Source organism: Gallus gallus, chromosome 5 (genome assembly GCF_016699485.2).
Source record: "Gallus gallus isolate bGalGal1 chromosome 5, bGalGal1.mat.broiler.GRCg7b, whole genome shotgun sequence".
In the NCBI taxonomy this organism is placed as follows: domain Eukaryota; kingdom Metazoa; phylum Chordata; class Aves; order Galliformes; family Phasianidae; genus Gallus; species Gallus gallus.
The window spans coordinates 10990707-11011428 of NC_052536.1; the positions used below are offsets into that span (position 1 = coordinate 10990707).

General features: G+C 36.1%; 1 protein-coding gene across 18 annotated transcripts in view; it reads right to left on the minus strand.

Annotated features, from left to right (window-relative positions):
- SOX6 (SRY-box 6) overlaps positions 1–20722 on the minus strand; it is a 404747-nt gene that overhangs the window by 217721 nt on the left and 166304 nt on the right. For all 18 annotated transcript variants that reach the window (XM_025150674.3, XM_025150677.3, XM_040700840.2 and 15 more), the window contains one exon: positions 9163–9406. In XM_025150674.3, the coding sequence (XP_025006442.1) occupies positions 9163–9406 (244 nt within the window). The remainder of the gene's footprint in view (positions 1–9162; positions 9407–20722) is intronic.

Genomic DNA, 20722 nt, shown 5'->3' on the forward strand with positions numbered 1-20722 from the left:
CATGAACATTCACTAAGTTTCAAATGTTACACTGGTAAGATTCATTAAAAAGAGAGCTGTTTAGTTTCTCTGCAAAAGAAAGAAAATGTTATGGGTTGTTTTTTTTTTTTTTTTGTTTGTTTGTTTGTTTTATTTCTGTTAAAAGGAGATTGAACAAATAATCACTATTTTTACACTAACAATAAGTTATATTTTTTGTGTACTTAGATTTTAACAGCTCAAGTAGCTCCATTTTCCCCTAGTGGGTCCACTAGCTTTATCAGTGCAAATGAGGGTGTCCTGCTGTAACCCCTATAAACAAGGGTATTAAAAGTTGACCTTATATTTTGCATACCAGGAAGCTAATGTTTATAGCAATATCTGCACACTAAACCATGACCCAACCTGTGACAACTTTTTTCAAGCCTTTTCACTTGCAAAATAGAGCAAACACATAAAATAACAGTTCCATAGGTGTCAGATTGTAGGCTAGAGCATGAATAAATATTCTTTCTTCTTCCCCCAAAATGCCCTAAGCACAAATGAACCCTACATTTAAGGGCTGAGAAGAGGCACTCTGCAGTCGAGCGTGGGACAGGTCTCTCTTTGGAAGGGTTAAGCACAGATCAACAGTCTGCTGAACAGAATCAACCCTCTGTTGGGAGCCTTAGATGCAGGAGTACATGAGGCTGGGGATTTTAATCATGAGACACCACTGACTCTTTTCAGCGTCACTCTGGGTAGGCAGCATAGCTTCTGCCTCAGAGCTGCTCGCTGAAATTGAAAAAAGAGGAAAACTTGGGAACTGAAACTGCAGGCTGTACAAAGGCAGGGTCACTGTGTTAGTCAGCAAAGTGTTAGTCAGCAAAGTAAGAAAAACCGCCGTCAAACTTTGATTGAAAGCTGACAACTGTAATCCTACTTAATAGCCAGAGAGAAAGCTGTTTCTGTAAGAGTTCGACTGAATTTGCAGGATGAATGGCCAAGAAGCAGCAGAAAGCAAATTTTACTAACATAAAATGTGTTAGTTGAATTGCTTATTTCCATGTGGATGAGGCTTTTCTGTTATAAAGGGATATTTATCTGTCTCTGTATTGAATGGGACACATGTAAACACCCCAGGAAAGTTGGATATCCAGAGTGGTTTTTATTCCAAGTACTAGAGGCATGCTGGCACTTGGAACTAGTCTGGAGTTAACATATAATGAAAGCAAATGTTTACAAAATCATTTCCAATCACTACATTAAAAAAGGTTTCCCATTTTGAGGAATTTAATTAAATAGAATTAAGAGAAATTAAAAATCTAAGTGATAATTTCCAATTCACAACTGCTTTTAAAAAATAGGAGTTTTATTAAGGAAGATTTATTTAAATCCAAGGCTTGAGAATGACTGCTATGAGCTACTGAGAGAATATGATTTGTAAAGTCTCAGCAAATTATGCTAGTGGGAGGGTAAATGGCAAGTAATGGAATAAAACCTCAAGTCTTTAACTCAGCATTTACTCTGATATAACTTACACTGATTTCACTGCCAGAATATAGGCTGAATACAGTCTTTTAAACAGCTTGCATTTCACCTTTTACACTTATCTAAAACTCCTTAAGAACTAATACAACACCAAGCATTAGCTCTAGCCCAAGTAAGGATGTGCTGAAGAATTAAAAAAAGAAAAAAAGAAAAAACTTACTTAGGTAAAAGGTTTAAAAATGGGATGACAAGAAAATCAGGCATACGCAATATGAACATGACCTTATGAACAGGTCAAGGCAAGACTAGATACCTTTTTTGGAATAGGCACAAATTCTTTGTATGATGTATAATGCAGCCACTTAATCACTGCAATCCCTTCAAACTCAGCTGCTGGTGCATCTGGAGAATCCACACACCAAGTTTTTGGTAGAGAGATTTCTGAAAAGAAGGTTACAATTTAAAAACCTTCTCTTTACAAATAAGAACAACTATGAAAAACTTTGAGAGACATTTTGCTCCCATTCCAGAACAGAAAATCACCTCAAAATTATTTGATAAATAAATTGATCAGTCATTTTTATACAGCATACAATTTGCTATTAAGTTATATGCATAAACTCGTTTGCTTTCATAAGAGTTAAATGCTGAGTATTTTGCTAATCATCCAAATACCATATGCTTTAGCTCCCTGTGTTTAGGCTGGGCAATAAAACATAACAATATTGAGACTTTGTGCCCTGGATTTTGGTTAAATGCTCATATTAAGTAAAATGTAATGGAAGAAGCATTTGTAGAATAAGTATTTAGATTTATATTCTCATCTAAATTGAAACTAAAGATGCATTGTGATCAGTCCCAGCTGATTAGCACTGTTTACCTTTTCAGTAAATAAAGACACATACTTTATGATGTATGTTGCCAGAAGCTGCCAAATCAAACAAGGACTGTGTGGCTTGGATATTCCAGACCACTTTGTATATATCCAACTTCCTCCTATTAGGTCTTCATAGCTGTCCAACTTACAGCTAGATCTATTAGAAATATCAGAATAAAATTTGTATTTATGTTTTTAGCAATATCAAATGCACATGGAAATCCTTCTCTGTATATAGTTACATGACATCTATTACATGTTTTATGTTTCCCTGTTAGCATTTGCAGAGGAATGCATGCAGGAAACCAGCCTGCTGCAAAGAGTACTTGTATTTCTTTAAGGTAAACACTGATGAAACATTTGGAAGATTGAAATAAAAACAAGACATTTATGAGACATAAAGGTATCACATAAAACTGTTGTGAATTAGAATAACATTGGCTGAACCCCAGAACAGATAATCCTTATAAACATGCAGGAATGTTGTAAACTGTATATGAATGTCAGTGATACACTACATTAGGAGATTCATATTACACATGGTGCTCTGTAAGTCTCGGTCACTGGATTTTTCATGGCCTCAAAGATTAAAATAAATATAAGTAGTATCTTTCCTTCCTCCATTAAGACATGTTATGTACACAGTTTTATTATGCTGGACAGAGATACCAAAGTCTGTTTTTTCTTGAGCTGTCAAAGTACAAAAGAAATGTAAAAAGTCTTTGCACAGATGTAGTAAAGTGTTGGATTTTATCTTTTGGCAGGTGCTCAATATGCAGCCCACATAATCACATGTTAATGACTGGAGTATGTTAATCAGCATGCATACCTGATTCCTTCTTGCCCAAGGAAAAAAATTTAACAATTTAGAGCATGTTAATGCTCCTACTTTTGGAAAAAAAAAAAAAAGAATTGTGTCAATATACAGAACTGATTTTAAAACTTCCCAGAATTTGCTTTATAAAAAAAAAAATATGGAAATTTTAAAATAAGGGAAAGGAATAAAACGTCTACAGGTTTAGAGACAAACATATGCTACAAGGCTTTTGTGAAGAGTTCAGGTGATGAGCAATTCTATTCAAACACAATTCATCCCAGAACACTGAACATCTGTAAACAAAACTAAACTACTCAGTGTCAAAATAAAAATAACAAAAGGTATAACAAATGCAAAAATGAAAAATTACTTGATTCTTCCTAAAGTAAATATACCACATTATGCACTATACCCTGCATAGGGCATAGGCAACTGTTTTATTGTTTTAATTTGAAATGTAAACATTTTTATGCTCAAGCTACTAAAACTGAGTGCTTGATCTTTCCAACCTTTACATGTACTTAACATGACAGTTGTTGGTAGTCCTAATAAAGCCAAGCCAAGCACCTATTTGAATGCTTTTTGAATCAAAACACTATTTAAAACACTATGCGATTGCATGCAAAATAATTTATCTTTCTAGTTAGATAAAAATTTCAATGTGCTACCTGACATCCAGAAATAATATCACGAGCTCTACAGAATTGCTTTCAATCATCACAAAACTCAAATTTGTACAAGCAAGTAACAGCTGCATGAGCAATTTAGCAGATACGGAATTGCTAGAGTTTAGGGCATTTATATTTGATGCATTTTATATGCTCATATCCCGTCAAAAATGAATTAAAAATAAAAGTTCAAAACATGTAATTGTACCTATAACTTGTAAGAATTTAAAGCCATGAATTTATATAACAACAAATTCACAGCATTTAGCACATGTAAACATTTTTCAATGATTTTCCCTAGAAACGTGAGTTTATTTTCCACAAAAGGAAGGACTTTCATCAAGGGAAGTTAACAGCACAGATGCATATGAGAGCGCGTGACAGAACAATGCCTGTTGTATAGCAGACGCTACGCACCTCCTGAATACCACCCATTTTTGTCTTTCTGATACCAGGAGTTTTGCTAGAGCTATACAAAATTAAATTTGATACTTGGTGATTTAAAGTGATTTAAAAGTAACAAATACAGATACAAATCTCTTTTCCTCCTGCATATGCAAATCTGCCATCAGTACTGTTGAAACGGATGTGCTGAGACAGTGGAAAGGTAACATGCTTTTCACTTTTTGGCAAGAAGTCAACAGAAGACAGAGACTTGACATAATTATGAAATGTATGTCAATGTTCCCATCTGACATAAAACCCAATTACAGAAATTTCATTTCTAAACCCAAAGGGTCTTTGAACAATGTTAAAAATATATGTGGGGAAACGTAGTATATATTTGATGATAATGAACTTACATCAGTATATTTGTGTGTTATCCCTCAGTCACAGGGAAATAACACACATTCTTTAGACTTTGCTTGCAGCTGTGGTTCTTCCCAACAGCCTCTTGCCATAATACTTCATGTAATGGTAAATGAAGAAGCTGTGGATGCCCCCATTCTGTGCATGTACACACTGTCTATATATTGCCTGTGGTGGTGGGTAGGAGAGGAATACCAGTGAGAAAAGGGCTCCCACTGTTCTTGTGTTCCACATACAGTGATTCTTCTAGTGCCTGTAAGACCTTCAGAAATCCTGCCTTTTACCAGACTGTCATAATGGGATTAGGGTTGGGAACACAATTTGCTTCTCTCTTCTTTTCAAAGTTCCAGAAGAAAAAAAAAAAAAAATTTTTAAATCTGCAATTTGCAGAAAGATTCTGGCTTTCAACCCAGGATATTCTATGACTCTGTGATTTCACAATGTTAAAGCTGCTTAAATGTATTGTTCATAAGAAGGACCACGTCTAGCCTTTACAGCTATGGCAACACACCAGCCCATCTCTCTTTTCTTTAAGTGGATCACACCACTTGTCCATCTGATTTTGTAGCTTATTGTTGGCACTGCTTTCTCCTGATAGTTTAAGGCAATAATAAAAAAAATCTTTATCATTTACCTCACAATCTGTTTAAGGCTCTGTATGAAGATAAAGAGCATCACTTGTTCTCCAATGAATAAAGCACAAATTACGATTCTCCATTTCTTTACATAGCTACCATTAACATAATACTGGCATATAATAATCCAATTACTATTAAATTTAGCATAAGTTAGTTCTGTTGGCTTTTCATTCTCATCGTCTCTCAGTCTGTTGCCCCAAGAGAGCCAGCTTTTGGATGCAACTTAGAAAATTTCCTGTCTGTTACTCAGTGTCCATGGGACAAGGCAGAAGAGTTGCTTCCTTGTTATCTTAGTAATGCTTTGACCCCCTCCCTACAGTTCACTGCAGCAAAAAAAAAAATGTCCTCAGCCTAAAGTAGCATTTATTTGCTAGCTGAACTACAGGCAACAATAAATACTCACATGTCCAGGTATTTTCGTATTCAGTTATAGTTAGAAATATACATATAAATCCTTTCAGCTCAGAAATAAGAAATTACAGGCCCAAATCTTTCAGTTGTTTTATTTTCTCCCCACTATAACATCAAATTGGCTGGTGATATGATACTCGCAGTGTAAGTCATTACAGGTCTGACGTTACAGTTGTTACACATTGCTGAATCTGTCAAATGAAAAGGGAGCACAAAGGGAATTTCCAAATGCAGCTGCTATTTCCCATTTGTTAAATCCTTTTATTACACCATATAAGTACACAGCTGGGAAATACTACAGAGTGGGAGTTAAAACAAAATATTTTGGCTTCCAGACATTCAGAATACACAAAGGACTCAGTGGAAAGCAATGCCTGATATCAAAAGGGAGTGAAAGTTTGAAAACACTTCTAGCCAGTGTGGGGTTTTTTTTTTATGATAATACACAATGCAGTTTAAAGGTATCTGTTATTACAGAAAGCGCTGCATACCGTAAGTGATGAGAAAAAACTCGGTGCTATTTTTCAGCTGAATTGCCCTGCTACAGTATCTTTTTTCACCTAGCTTCTGTACAGCCCTCCTAGCATGTGTGCTCTCACAAATTCCAGTGACGTCCTTAGTAGTTTTTAGGGCACAAAGGAAGCAGGATTTTGTCCTTAATTAGGTATCACTTGAAAAATATTTTTTTTCCTCCCCATATGTCGACACAGCATTCTGTGAATTTACTATCTTCTAACCAGGCAACACACATTATTGATGCATTTTAATGACAGCACCAATGTCTTTACCTTTAGCGTAAATGGAAGGAGCAGGTGCTTCTTCAAATCTGCTTTGAAAGGATCTGTCTGTGAAAGGTCAGCAAGCACTTACCTTCTGGGAGTTTGGTTTTATTAGGTAGAAAACTGGTCGCTATCTCAAAACTGTCCAACCCACTTTCTAGAATTTGCCTCTCAGGAAAGAAACTCCTATCCTTACTTAGAAGAGTATAAAATTGATCTCATCAGGAAAATTGCAGGCACTTCTGAATTTCTCCTAGCAGTATCAGTGCCTGCTTGGAGACTGAGGTGTTTCAGATAAACTTTGCACAATTAATTGAGGCTTAAAGGATTTCTCACTAAGGACATAAGTAAGGAAAAAAAAGTCAAAAAGGTTACCCTAAATGACAGTCCCTCAAGGAGAAAAAATATTCTTTATACCACTTCACAGCAGTGACCTAACTAGCGATCTAACTCACCTAACTTGTGAACACTTGTTGGAATCTTGCTTACATTTTATATCTCATTTTAAGTGCAACCAAATAGCATGCCTGAGAACTTAGTTTTTCTAGCCAAACCTTGTAAATTACACCCAGCTTTTAGCTAGGCAAAAAAATCTGTTTGGTTTAGTGGAGAGCTACCTAAATAAGGATGACATACATTCACCACAAGATTTGACCCAAGGGAATTGTGGAAACTTTTAATGATTTTCAGGACATTCATCTACGTATATGATGGAGTGTTCACTGAAAAAAGGAGGGAGGAAAAACAGAGTGCTAAGTCAATCAAGTAAAGTTTATGCACCTGCTCTGAAACACGATAAGCTGAGTATTGATTCATGCTTGTCCAGAGGTACAGCAAGCGTTGACATGGTAGTACAGCATTAAGAAGGAAAACAGAGATTGCACTCTGGTGCTGTAAGCATAAGTTTAGTTTAGAGCAATGCCAATGAGTACAGATAATCACATGGCACAAGCCTGTATCATTTTTGCTACTATTTCAAGTCAAAAGAACAGCCTGAATAAAAAGCAAATGCTTTGAGGGGCTCCCAGAGGTTAGGAATACCTTTCTCTCTGGGACACAAAGTCACTTCATCTATGGTATTAGTGTTCTAAGACTGAAATTCCCAGAGTGCACATGCCTCATTGGATGGGAAAGAAAGTGACTGATGAATTCACAGATTTATTTTACATCAACAGATTGATCAACATTTTCTGTTCTATATCCTGGTTGTCCTCCTGAAAACAAAGAAGGAGGTTAATTTTTTTCTGATGAGCTTATTGCGTGGTTTTTGTAAAAGAATGACTTTCCACCCAAACTGAGGTTTCAGGTAAAAATTCTACGTAGAAGCCATATATACAATTTAAAACCTACCTTGCAAAATTACTCATCTATAATCATTCTTCTTTAAAGCCATTTTTACATTTGCATCTTTTAAACTCTTTGTAAAAGTAGCCCACAGATTTAGGAATATCTTAGGCCTGCACTAGCTTACATGGTCCACTACACTTCTCTAGTTTGGTCTCATAGTCTGAATCAATTAAATTTTGAGAATAAACTAACAAAAACTTGTACTAACAGAATAGATATTATTTAAGTGCTATTATTTACTTAACACTTGAATTGTAGGTAACACTAAATGGATGAAGAATTCCAGCCTCTATGTTGATTACTGAAATAAAATTATTATTTCTCCACAAATTTGAAATGTTTGTTAGAAATGTCAAAAAAAAAAAAAATCTACAGTTTTTTATTGTAGCTGCTGATTTGCACTGAAAAAAAAATATCAGGACTTCCTCAGTCATTATCTGCTCAGAGGTATTTAATGAAAATGCAGAAGAAATTTTATGAAAATGCATTAACTGTGTGAACTCAGTGTTTGTGAAAGTCACTTTACGGAGAGCGTGGAATTATTATGTTCTAAATTTACAGCACACCTGGGTGCTGCACATACCTTAATCCTGTTCTCGTAAACACATTCAAGGAAAACAAATTGAATGAGATGCTGTGCCCATTCAGTCTTGATTCAGTCTACTCATTTATTGCAGAGTTTGGGGGATGCATAAGGACAGAATTATAACTACAAAATAATTTTAAGTGGGCTACTGAAGAGAATACAGACAAAAATTCTGATCATTTCTAATGTCACTTGTATAGAAACAGATGATCTAGAGTAGAAAAGCATGACATAGTTACTCAAAGACATTTCCCTTTCACAAAAAGTTATAATTTCCTATAAATATAGCAGGATGATTGTGTCAACTAAAATGCCAGCTTCTTTGTTGTAGTGTGAAGCTACAATATTGCAGATTTGGTGAATTCCCTTTCTGAGAGAGAAGTAAAAAAATACATTGAAGTTTCTTCCTTCAATGAAACACTTTGCAGATGACAAACAGTTGTGAGCTATACCCTCCTGTCAGAAATTAATGCTTGAATATATGATCTAGAGAGGTTATGACATAAATCAAGGTATGAATGAAAACATGATAAATAGATGCATTTCCTTTCCGAAGGTGAACTCATCAAATGACCTCATTCATATAGACTTGTATACTTAACAAGATTATACAGTTATAATTTACAATTATACCATATTGATGCTGATCTATTGCTCACACTAACATTTAAAAAGCTTCACACACTTGAATGATTCCACTGAACATGTCTTTCAAAACAGAAGCGAACAGCCTTTTAGGATACTAATTTAGAAAGCTAGTTCAAGAACTGTGAAACTCACCATTCTGTGTTGGGCTGAGATGACTCCATCCCACTCAGCATCTTGTTGGATGGTCGTGACTAGAGTTGGTAGCTCCTCAGAGTGAGGTTTGTTGTGCATTACATTATGTAGAGGCAGATGAGAGGTCGCGTGCTGATCACTGTTGCCCTCTTCCTTGTCTCGTGATGCTAAGTCCTGGGTCATTGTTTCCTCTCCATCAGCTGCACATGCAAATGGAGAGGTAGCCTGCTTGGAAGACATTCTTCTGCAAAATAAGGAGACAAAAAGAAAACATTTGTGTCAAACAAAAAAATCAAACTGAAACAGTCCTCTATACACACCAGATAGAAGGTATAGAAGGTACGCTTGCCTACATCAAATAAAATTAATCATACACAGTCAAGGAAAGTACTCATAAAAGCACAGGTTTGGGGAACCAAATCCAAACCACTGAGATGAAGTTTTCACTTATGTCCAGTCAGTGTCAAGGTTAGTAATGTGATGTTATTCTATTCATTTAGACTTGTCAAACAATGTAATTTTGTTCAGCCAGAAAACAAAGAAGTTAGCTTAGTCTTATTTTCACGTTGATTCACCACAAGATTTCAAGCTTTAAACTCCTAGTCACATAAGTATTCTGAATGTTACAAGCAAATTTTTGGAGGAGAAGGTCCCACGTGTTTTTTCAACCTCATTCCTTGTAAGCAGAAGTTATTTTCTGCAGAGATGAGAATTTTCAAATCCATTTCAGATTCTTCAAAATAAGTCTTTTTGCTGTTTGTTTAAAGTTGTATCCGATCCTTACCTGTTTAAATTTTTATCTAGTTTTATATCTGGAAAATGCTGAGATGTTCATGGGGAAAGTGAATGGCTTATCAAATGGATGGATAATAAGTGATTAATCTTTTACAGTTTCAACTAAAAACCTGAAATAATTATGTTTCATTTCATAGTAAGTATTGAGTACAGGATATATTTCAACAAATTACTTTAAATGACCTAAAAGTCTAATGAATAAATGCACTAATTTACGTTAAATGTCTCTTTCTAATAATGGTCTCTTACTACCATCACATATGGAAACACCGCTTTCACCACATGAAAACATAACTGCACTTACATGAAAATATAACTGACTTCAACACAAAATCTTAAAACACTTTGTTTAAAATAATAAGATTAACTACAACTGTTAAAACTGCCATTAACAAACCTGAAAGTAGACAGCTAAAATATATTAGCTATTTTTCCAGTTTTTGGTAACTTTAGAATATCCTGGACACTGAAATTGCAGAGAAACCAAGGAATAAGATCTTCACCTTAATTGCTTTTTAACAATAATTGATTTCATACCATTTCTTTAAAAATGCACAAATCAGTTAACATGGGAAACCACATGAGCATTTTTCAAATTAGCAAATCATTAACTTGCTAGTACTGTTTCTACAGACAAATAAATACTGATTAAAGGGTCTGGAAATCTGAGACTAACAGTTAAATTTACAAATCTGTCACATGCTTTCATGAATATTACAGCGAAGGAAATATCAAGTGCAAAGAAAAATAATTAAGTTAATTCCAATTTAAAAAGTAGTTTTTATGTAGCAGCCCATGTTTCACATAGGATTTAACAGCTAATGCTAAATTTCTCACAATTAATGAGTGAGCTTGGATTTAGTATCCTACAGTGAAAAAAAAAATTAATATAGGATCAGCTAATCTAATTATGTACAGTTCTATATAAAAGTATTACAAGCTTTGAAGTGCTTTGAAACATATTAAAACACTGATACCTATTTAGAATAACAATTCTGTAAATAGAGATAATCCTGCCTCTTAAACTCGATACTGGTGGGGGAAAAAAACATTTGCATTTTCTTTAGGGAAGTCTAAGTGTAAGTGGCAGTCTAATATCAATGCTGCCAATAAGCAGAACTGAGGAATTTAAACCGTGTATTACATTCGTACTACACTAAAGAATTCGTGTTGATGCTGCAGAGAACATGCCAAGAGTTCAGCAGCCGGCATTACTGCATGTACTTCAAAAGGTTCTGGCTCATAATTGCTGTGATCCAAGATAAAATAAATGGTTTACTTTCCCTTTTCTCATTAAAACAGTCATGTTAATGCGATCACTCACATGAAAATATAAGTAATCTTACCATGCTCTATACGATTTGAAAACTAGGCATTAAAACTGAAAGTCACAATAAGGGATTTTCCTTGCTTTCACCTTCTCAACAGATTTGATTCCCGTTTCAAACCGAACGAGCTTCTGCAAAAAGCAATAGCTATGGCCGTTTCTTCTCCATAAATTAATCATGACACAAAACTCGAAATGAAAATGTCTCTTAAGAATAATTTCAACTACTAACTGCACCAATGAATAATAGTGCACAATCCTAATTAAACACAACTCTGCAGCTGCAAAAATAGGCTGAATCTGTCCAAAGCTACGAGTTGGCTTTAAAGGCTGGTTTGTTAGGGACTGTTTTCTTAAGGAAGGCTGGGCCCTCAGTCTTAATCAGCCAATAAATTATTTCCTGCAATTACATTAAATAGAAAATTATCTTCAAATTGGGAATGTTAATTGAAAATCAAAATTCAGACTGAAGTTTAGAAATTACATGCTGAATATAATTAGTCTAGAAAGGCTTCACCTCTATTTCATAAACAGGCTTTTGGTATTTCCTCAAGTGACCACTCAGTAAAGCTATCTGCTGGTAATGTGCTCGAGTGGAAGCACCTTTCCCCTGCCATATATGCTAATAGACTTCCCTCTTCTTCACCGTGTTTGAAACACATAAATACAAAGCTGTATTAATGTTCTCTTCTTAATTTGATTGCATCTAGAAAAGGGGATATCTTAACCTTAAAAATAAAATTGCATTGACAAAGTCACATTCACTATCAGTCTCAAGTCTTGCCCAGCAATTTTTTTCTGCACTAGGCTAGCAGAATGGGTCATGAACAGACCTCAGGTCTGCTATTTTCTCCACTACTGCCCTATGGTCAGACACGTTTTCATGCTGGGATTTTACTGTTACCTGTAGGCCTGGAGCCTACAAAGAGGAACTCAGCAGGCCCCCCAAGCACCCGCTCTCCTCATCGCAGTTTTCTGAGGCCTATTTCTCTTCCCCCTCTCTCCATAGCTCTGTTGAACATCAGGAGCTAGTGCAGCCATCATGGCCAGAGGTCAGCACTTCATGTTTCCTTTCCAGCCTTACCACTGATAGATTTTAAACACTAGGGTAAAAGGGACAGAGATGTAAGACCCTGCTAGGTCAAAGCCTCCAGCTGTTTTTCTCAGCACAGTCATTAACTAAATCAATGCCCTCACATGTACAGGTATTCCAGGGGTCCCAGGTTATGCTCCAAATATTGATTATGGCAGGATTATGACATGTTAAACTGTATAAAATGTATAAATTCTGTGACTGGGTGTCATCCAGTCAATGACTTCCTGCAGGTTTGTACTCTTTGCACATTTGGTTTTACTTAAACAGGAGGAGTCATCCCGTAGGAGTCCATAAGGTCCAAAAGCAGAACTCAGCCAATAACTCAAGGCTTCATCAGACTGAAGGGAGAAGGATCTGGATCACTCGAGTAGTTTATAGTAACATCAAACCATAGAACAGGTTGTGTTTAAACATTTTAATGTTAAACCATAAGCACAAAAACCAGCTTAATTTTAAGCCATTATAACTTCACAACTTTACATTTAAACTATTCAAAATGCATTTGCTAAAATCTCCGGTGAAAGAAAAAAAAATCAATATTAATAGTAAATATGGCTTGTAAAAGGTATCTGAAATTTACTAATTTCCATTATAATTTATTTTTCCTCCTCTTATCAATTAAATTCACTCAAATGATTTAAAAAAAAAAAGTTTCTGATAAAAAATATCTCCCTAGTTATAACCCCTGCAAACAGGGGTTTATAATGGAAGTGCTGACACAACCCTAACTACAGCAGCGCAAATGGTGCCGCTATAATACACAAAATCAAGTTCTATTATTCTAAACTATCCTCGCTCGGGGGGTTTTCTTTACTGTGCTCCCAGACAAACTGCTGAAGCATGAAAAATTTAAATGCAATCAAGTGGGTCCAATTCTACTTTACTAGAACAAGTGTCTACAGTGGTACAATCTTAAAAGAAGATGCAACAGATTTGTTTGGTGCTTTTCTTTCTTTTTTCTTTTTTAGCTGTTTATTTATAATACTGTGCAGTGGAGATAAAATAAGAGAGGAAATTACACTCACATTATATCAGTATATTGATTACACAGCACACAATCAGAAAGAAAACTACATTGTGAAATTGTTGCTTTGGTTAAATTGACAGATTAGCTGAACTCTGCAATCACTAAAGGTAGAAAATATACCTAATGGGTATGAAAAAAGGTTAGAAAAAGCCCTAATTATCTGGAGTCCTTTCACCTACTCAACTTTGAGAATTAGAAAAAAAAACTGCACTTTGATTTTCCAAAACCAGAATGAATTCTATCTCATTCTGAACTTGAAGCTGAAAAGGAGTGGGCTATTTTATCAAAGGCAAGGATTGGACCACATTTTCAGTCAGCCTCAACATCAAGACAGTAAAGCCAAAACTGAAGGGCTAAGAGGTTTCATCTACGTAAAACTAAATGGATGGCTCTATTATATATATATATATGTTATAACTTATATGTGAATCTAGAGAATAAATTGTCTCTGCTCCAATGAAGACTACCAGTTAGATTCTAAAAGCATCAGTTTTCTTTTTTCCTACAGACATTGTGTTATACCTTCCTAAACACAATTACACTTTTTCTTCATTTTTTTTTCTAAGACTTTTCTATGGTTTCTCCTTGTCTGTTCTTCTTTTAGATAGATGCTTTAGAACAAATGATAACTCATAACAATGGCACAGTAGGCCAGACAGTATTTCAAAAGCATATAAACTAAGTGATAACAACGAGGTAAATGACAAAGCAGATCTGTATTTGGCCAGCAACAAGATTCTGCTCTGCTCCACCCTCTCAAAGCGTTCAGAAATGTAAAGGCATGTCTACACTGCAGCCACATAAATGACGGCTTTGTAATTCTGGAATATCCAAACCAATTTTAAATAAGCTCATTTCTGATAGCACTCCAACTACAGTAGCGTAGTACTCAGATGGACTAATTCATCCTGCTTTACTGACTGCAGTATAGACATAACCCAGGTCTACAGCTCCAACAGTAGATTGGAATCCGATTAGATTAGAAATACATTCACTTACAGAGCTTTTATGAACAGTCTCCATTCCTTTTCCCCAAAGTGCCAGATTAAAGTACTTAAGTGCATGATTAACTGTAAGTATGCAAGCAGTCCACTAATTTCAAATTGGACTACTCTGTTTCAAAAAGTTAAGCACATGTCTAAGTGCTTCGGTGACTCCAGAACTAAATAAATTAATAGAAACCATTTTTAGATGTACTCATAACCTTTTAAATACTTCCTTCTAAACTTTTACACTAACCTGAGGTTAGTGAAAAGTAAAAAGCAGCCCCAGCAGCTTAGCCTGCTCCCCCCTTGCTCTAATAGAGCAACAAACGCTCACACCTCTCTCATAATTTTACAAATGACCTACAGGGCCCTCCCTTACAAAGTCAGCACTCAGATTTGTGAAAAAATAAATGCACTGCATATTTGTCTTTGCCTGCACTGCCCACAGCATCCTCCTTAACACCTATGGCCCAGCAGCTTACCCGTCAACAACTCTATTTTTTTCATGGATTCTCAGACCTCTCCTGAGACTCAAGTGTATGCCCATGGAGCACTCCTCATGCTATCCGTTTTGCCACGGAAGTTCATTTAAGTATGGGCCTGGTGTAGTGTGGAACAAACTGACATCACTGCACACTAGTTGCTGGAATAATTCCTTTTTTTCTAACTGAGAATTAGCTTATCATAGCTGAAATATTCAGGAAACCTGATTTTTATTTTTAATGAATGCAGATAGCAGTTACAGCAGTGGTCAGATAGACTTAAAGAAAAATGAAAATTCTTTGCCAGCAGCCCAAACATTTTGTAGCTTTGCCTCTGGACAACAATGTTGTGTGGACACACTAACGTAATTCATTGTAAATCTAATGCTGTAATCTGCCTGCCATTTTAGAATAAACAGCTATTTCCTAAAATTATGAAATCTCATATCTGATTTGAAGGAGCCTTAGTAACACAAATGAACAACTAGTAAAAGACTTCAGTCTCCCAGGGCCCCACAGCCTAACATAAATCCCTGTACACAAAATCTGTATAAAGTGACAGCACAGCAAAGGAAAAAGTCTCCCACTCTGTTTCTTGTTCGGAGCCACAGCAAGGCCTAACACAAATCAGCTCATCTCCCTCATTTTGCAGAAACACTACAAGAATTAGTTACATGTCAATCATAAATATCATTTCAATATTAGACAGTCTGAGGTAGTCATAAGAAACACTAGGAATTACCTTGGATATAAAAGTTTGTGAAAATGGAAGTAAATATAATTCAAGACATGACAGCAGTATATTAACTGGGCACCCAAATCTCTAGCTGAGATAAGCATCCAGCTAAGCAATACACCCACGGCTTCCAAGATATACAGGCAGAGCTATTCTTGCATTTGTTTTTCCAAACCAGACAAATTACACTTCTCTTAATAGATATGAATGCGAGTCACAAAGTTTGACTTCAGGTTCAAACTTCCTCAAGGCTCACAGAGCTTGGAACAACTTTTTACGGTACTTCTTACTCATAATCAAACAATGCGAGAGCTAACAGCCCCTTGGAAATTTTTTGGAAAGCCTTTCTCCTTCTGCCATTAAAGTAAGCTGCTCCAGCCATGTAGCCACAGTAAAATATTAGGGGTGGGGAACAAGTTCCTGGCTCTCCATCCAATTGTTGGAAACATTAAAATGGATGCAGCTAAACAGCCTCACAGCCCCTGATGACTTTTCAGTGAAAATCTGAAGTGTTTACTTGGAGTCATAAAATGTGAAAAATAAACCTACCTTTCTAGAAGGCTAACTGTTCCATTCTCTCTATTTACTGCCAGGAGTTTTCACTGAAACATGCCAAAGGTGAACTTGCATTGAAGGTAGTAAAGGGCAGTGAAAGAATAATCATTTAGCACCTGGGCTGTGCTCATCTTCGGTCACTGAAGTTAATATTTTCTATAGTTTATATTTAGCTGACAATATTCCTGTCACTTTATTTAAACAGCTTGAGACTGTTCTTTGGACTGGAGCTCATATGCCCTGGAATGCTTTGACTCATGAATTGTTTCTCCTGATAATGTTACATCACGTAACCACCTCTGTTTAATTGGTCGGTATTGGCCTCTCAGTGACGACTGCCTTTAAAGTCCTATGACTACACCATGTGTCTCTGGATATCCAATTTCCTACTGTTGGAAAAAGAAAAAAGGCAGTACTGACTTCCAGCTATCTTTACCAATAACTACGGGAACAAGAGGGAACATGCCAAGAACTTATCCATCAGCAACTTATTACGATTTGTTGTTTTAGGCAGCAAGTAACAGAATATACAATATAAATAAAAGCAATTGTTAATAATAAAATTAAAAAAACAATGGTTGCTATAAATAAGTATTAATTCACATATTTTTATGGAATACAATAACTTAATTGTTTAGATAAAGGATTACATAAATGGTTTTGATAAAGGATGACTAAAAATACTAAGAATTTATTTTAGCACATTTAGACTTGGAGCTGAGAGTGTATTCAAAAGACTAGAGTTATTTTTTTCCCTAATAAAGCCCGTTAAGAACTTGTTCTAATAATTCAGAATTCTTCTGACCAAACCTAAATCTGGAGGGTAAGGAGATCCTGAAAGGTTCGTTAAATCCTTCCAGTGCTCTAGGAGACACCAACTTCAATGGTAAAGTACGGCATTCTGACCTTTTTTTATTCCACCAGATAATCTTTAGGAGGTACTAAGATGCCATGTGCTAAGTTACACACTAAATTTACCATCCTACAGGTGCAAAAACACAAGGTCACGTGCCGTTCGTCTGCACAGCTTAACACAGAAGTGAAACGTTTTGTCCCCAATCAGATTTCCTGCCCCTCCCTCTTCCCAGTCTTCTGAATTCTGGTTTCTCAGTCAAGCAGATCAGCTCGGCAGGCACTGAGGAATCTCAGTTTCAGGCTGCCTTGTAACCAGTTGCATTAAACCACCTAATTACTACCTCCATGTAACACGAAACAACAGCTCTGCAGTTCAGTTTTGGATTGTCTTTTTAATCAAAACCTTACGCTACAAGTCTAAAAACATTTCTAGCAGACAAACTATTTCTAATTCAGTAGAGGTTATGCAAGCATCAAAGCAGTTAAATATAGGTGCAAAACCATATTGCCAGGAGCTGTTAGTACCATGAGGTAGTGTTACCTGACAGCTTGGTGAATATAAAATTACTTGTTTCTCCAACTGAAGACAATCAAATTGTCACCTTCCATTGTAATAATGCACAACTGGGGATCAGCAAAGTGCCAACGTAATTACCAGCAAGAAAACAAAATGTAACAAAAATATCAAGTCTAAATTTCTCTAAAGGGTAAACACATCCATCTGGCTCTTCACAAAGTAAAGTAGGAGGGATTTTATTTTTACCATCAAACATCGTAGTGCCATTTAGCAATGAGATTTATATGCCTTTCATTAAGTGAAAAAAAAACAACCAAGGAAGGTGATTCAAGACACACCAAAAGTAAGCAGAGCTGTGGTAGGATGGTACCTGTGCATATTTAAAGTATTGCAAGTGTGTATAAGTGTGTATCTGCATTATGATTATTATAAGCTCACATATATGAGGATTCATACAAATGAATTCTGACTGGCATATGGCATACTTTGGCACAAGCTATAAATGACGTGCCACTTCTGTTTATTTACTTACATGACTTCACTCTAAGAACTGAAAAGGAAGTTTGAACTGCAGACTGCCTCAGAGCTGTGACTTTCAGGATATTAAAACCTAAGAAAATGTTTTGTAAGGGGCAATCTGACTACATGGGAACTAACGTTTTCACTATGGATTTCTTTAGGTTATTTAGCAAGCTTCATAGTCAGGAGTGAAATTTTGGTAATGCGGAGATCTCATAACCAGAAACTTTTATATCTACAGTAGATCTGGGCATCCTATAAATTATAAAAGAGTATCTAGGGCAGGGTATATACTTGAAAAAATATTTCCATCTAGATCATAGAAATGAAGCTGAACTCAAATTCTTGTTGAAAAGCTTGTATTATAGAGTGATACTGTGGATTATATTTCCCTATATTAGGATTCTAGTCACAGTGAAAGTTCTTGAACATTCATTGATGCAAAAGCACAGCACTTTCTCATACTTCTGAAGTACCACCAGCACTGGTGTAGTTAAAAAATGGAGAAAAGACAAATATGCAAACCGAAGACCCTGTCTTGAACATTGTTTTCCTCTGAAGGAGTACTCAAGAAGGGTAGCAAGGGACAAGAAGCTTTCTTCCACACTGCCCAATCACACCAGTGTCAGATGCAATCCTAACCCTTGAGAAGAATGAAAGCACAGTGGCTGCTGAAGTACATCATTAGCCCTGCAGAAGAGGGTAAGGCTCCACGTACCCAAAAGCACCACTGGCAACTGGTTATAAGTGCTGTGTGCACAGGAACTTGACCGCTGCAAGGTTCTCAGCTGGCACCATCAGTACCAGAAGGCTGGGCCTTCCAGCTAAAACCTGAGCGCAGGGTTTGGCCAGTGATCTTTGCTCTTGTGTGCTACGCTGCATCATACAACACTGCACCTTCTCGTCCACTACCTTCAAGACTGGATACACTCCAGCTGACTCCTCATCGTGGCACTGTTTGCAAGGGGTTACGCAGCAAATATGGGAGCATAGATCAGAATATGGGTCAGTGGGAACAGAGGGAAAAATGTAGTAAAGACCCACAAGAATTATGATGTCACGGGCATTTTGATCAGATAAAATCAAACGAGTAAAAATGCCCTACTTCCTTTCCACAAATGAGAAGCTGAAGTTTTTTTCAGAATCCTTGCAAACAGGCTTTCATGAGGCAGCACTGTGCACAGAATTTCTTTGGTTTTTGAACAAAGGCTTATACAATCTGATCTTCACATATGATAATAATGGGAACCCTAAAATGTGTTTACAGACCCTTTACAGGAACCACCTGATTTACCAGTGAGCTGCAGCTACTACTGGGATAAAGGATAAGTTTTAGAAGAATATTGTAGGGATACTGTGCCCAGCTGAAACTACCTGGGAAGTATTTCAGATTTATCTACCTCAGTTTGGCACTGTGGTCAAGAACAACAGCACAGCAACTTCTCTCCTTCTTCCCACAAGCCCTCCACTGCTTAGGCTGCGCAAGCATGAGCAGGTGGGACACTGGTTTTTAATGTGAATTTATTTCCACATGAAAAGGTTAAGACAAAAAGAGAAGTAATTGAAACAGCCTAAAAATACAAATAAAATATTATATCCTCTATTAATTAAACTAATCAGTTGTCACTAAGAAATGTACAAGAAAAGGAAATTTAAAGTTCAGTGTATTGAGACTTCGAACCTCCTATCCTTTTCACAAGGTCTACAGATGAAATCTATACCCATTTAAACTGCCTTTTCCTTCTAAAGCAACTTAAATAAAAAACAAAGTCTTTTTTTAGGGTTTTACACATTTTAGGGTTCCCATTGTGTGCATATGTGAAGATCATAGTCTTAGTAGGACATACGAAACCAACAATTTCAAGTATTTTCATCATAACTTAGTAAACTAAAATCAAATCAGACTCTACTACTAAGCAGCTTCCCAATGCAAGGTTTCTTATTACTATTTTAAGGGCTTCATTAAAGTGTTTGCATAGGTGCTAAAAAGAAACAGAATATTTAAGAAGTAATTGTCACAAGTAAAATTGACACAGCATCACCATTCAGGTTGGAGAGAGCTAGCAGGGTCTGCATACAGTGCTTGGAAACTGCATCAACTAGAAAGGAAGCTACAGAGTTTCCCTGTCTTCTGGTGTCAGATCTACAAAATGCCACAAAATTGTTAGGCAGAAATAATTTGCAATAACTGAGGACCATCAGCTATCTAATTTTCATTTGATCTGTAACGAGTAGAAGGAAACATGCAAAGCAAAATCAGTCACAAGGGGAAAGGTGAATAGTGCCCAAGCTCTCAACTGCCCCCCATTTCCAAGTGCTCAAGTTCCATTTTAGTATTTCCGTGTCCCAAAGAGCACAACTATGAGAAAACCAAAAACCAGCACATGAACCAAAGATCCAATTCATTGAAGTTGTCCCTAGATAATTAGAAAGCAAAAAAAAAAAAAAAAAAAAAAAAAAAAAAAAAAAAAAACCCAAATGTTTAAAATGGAAACCTAAAATGTTGTCGGTGAGTGTAAATGTATTTATCATTAGCATTTAAATTTAACTAGATCTCTAAGAAATGATTTTAGCTGAAACACTGAAATATTCTATTATAGCTTGTGATGCAGTATGTTTACCATTGAAATACACAGCTCTCTGTTGTGGTTTTCATCTCTGACCC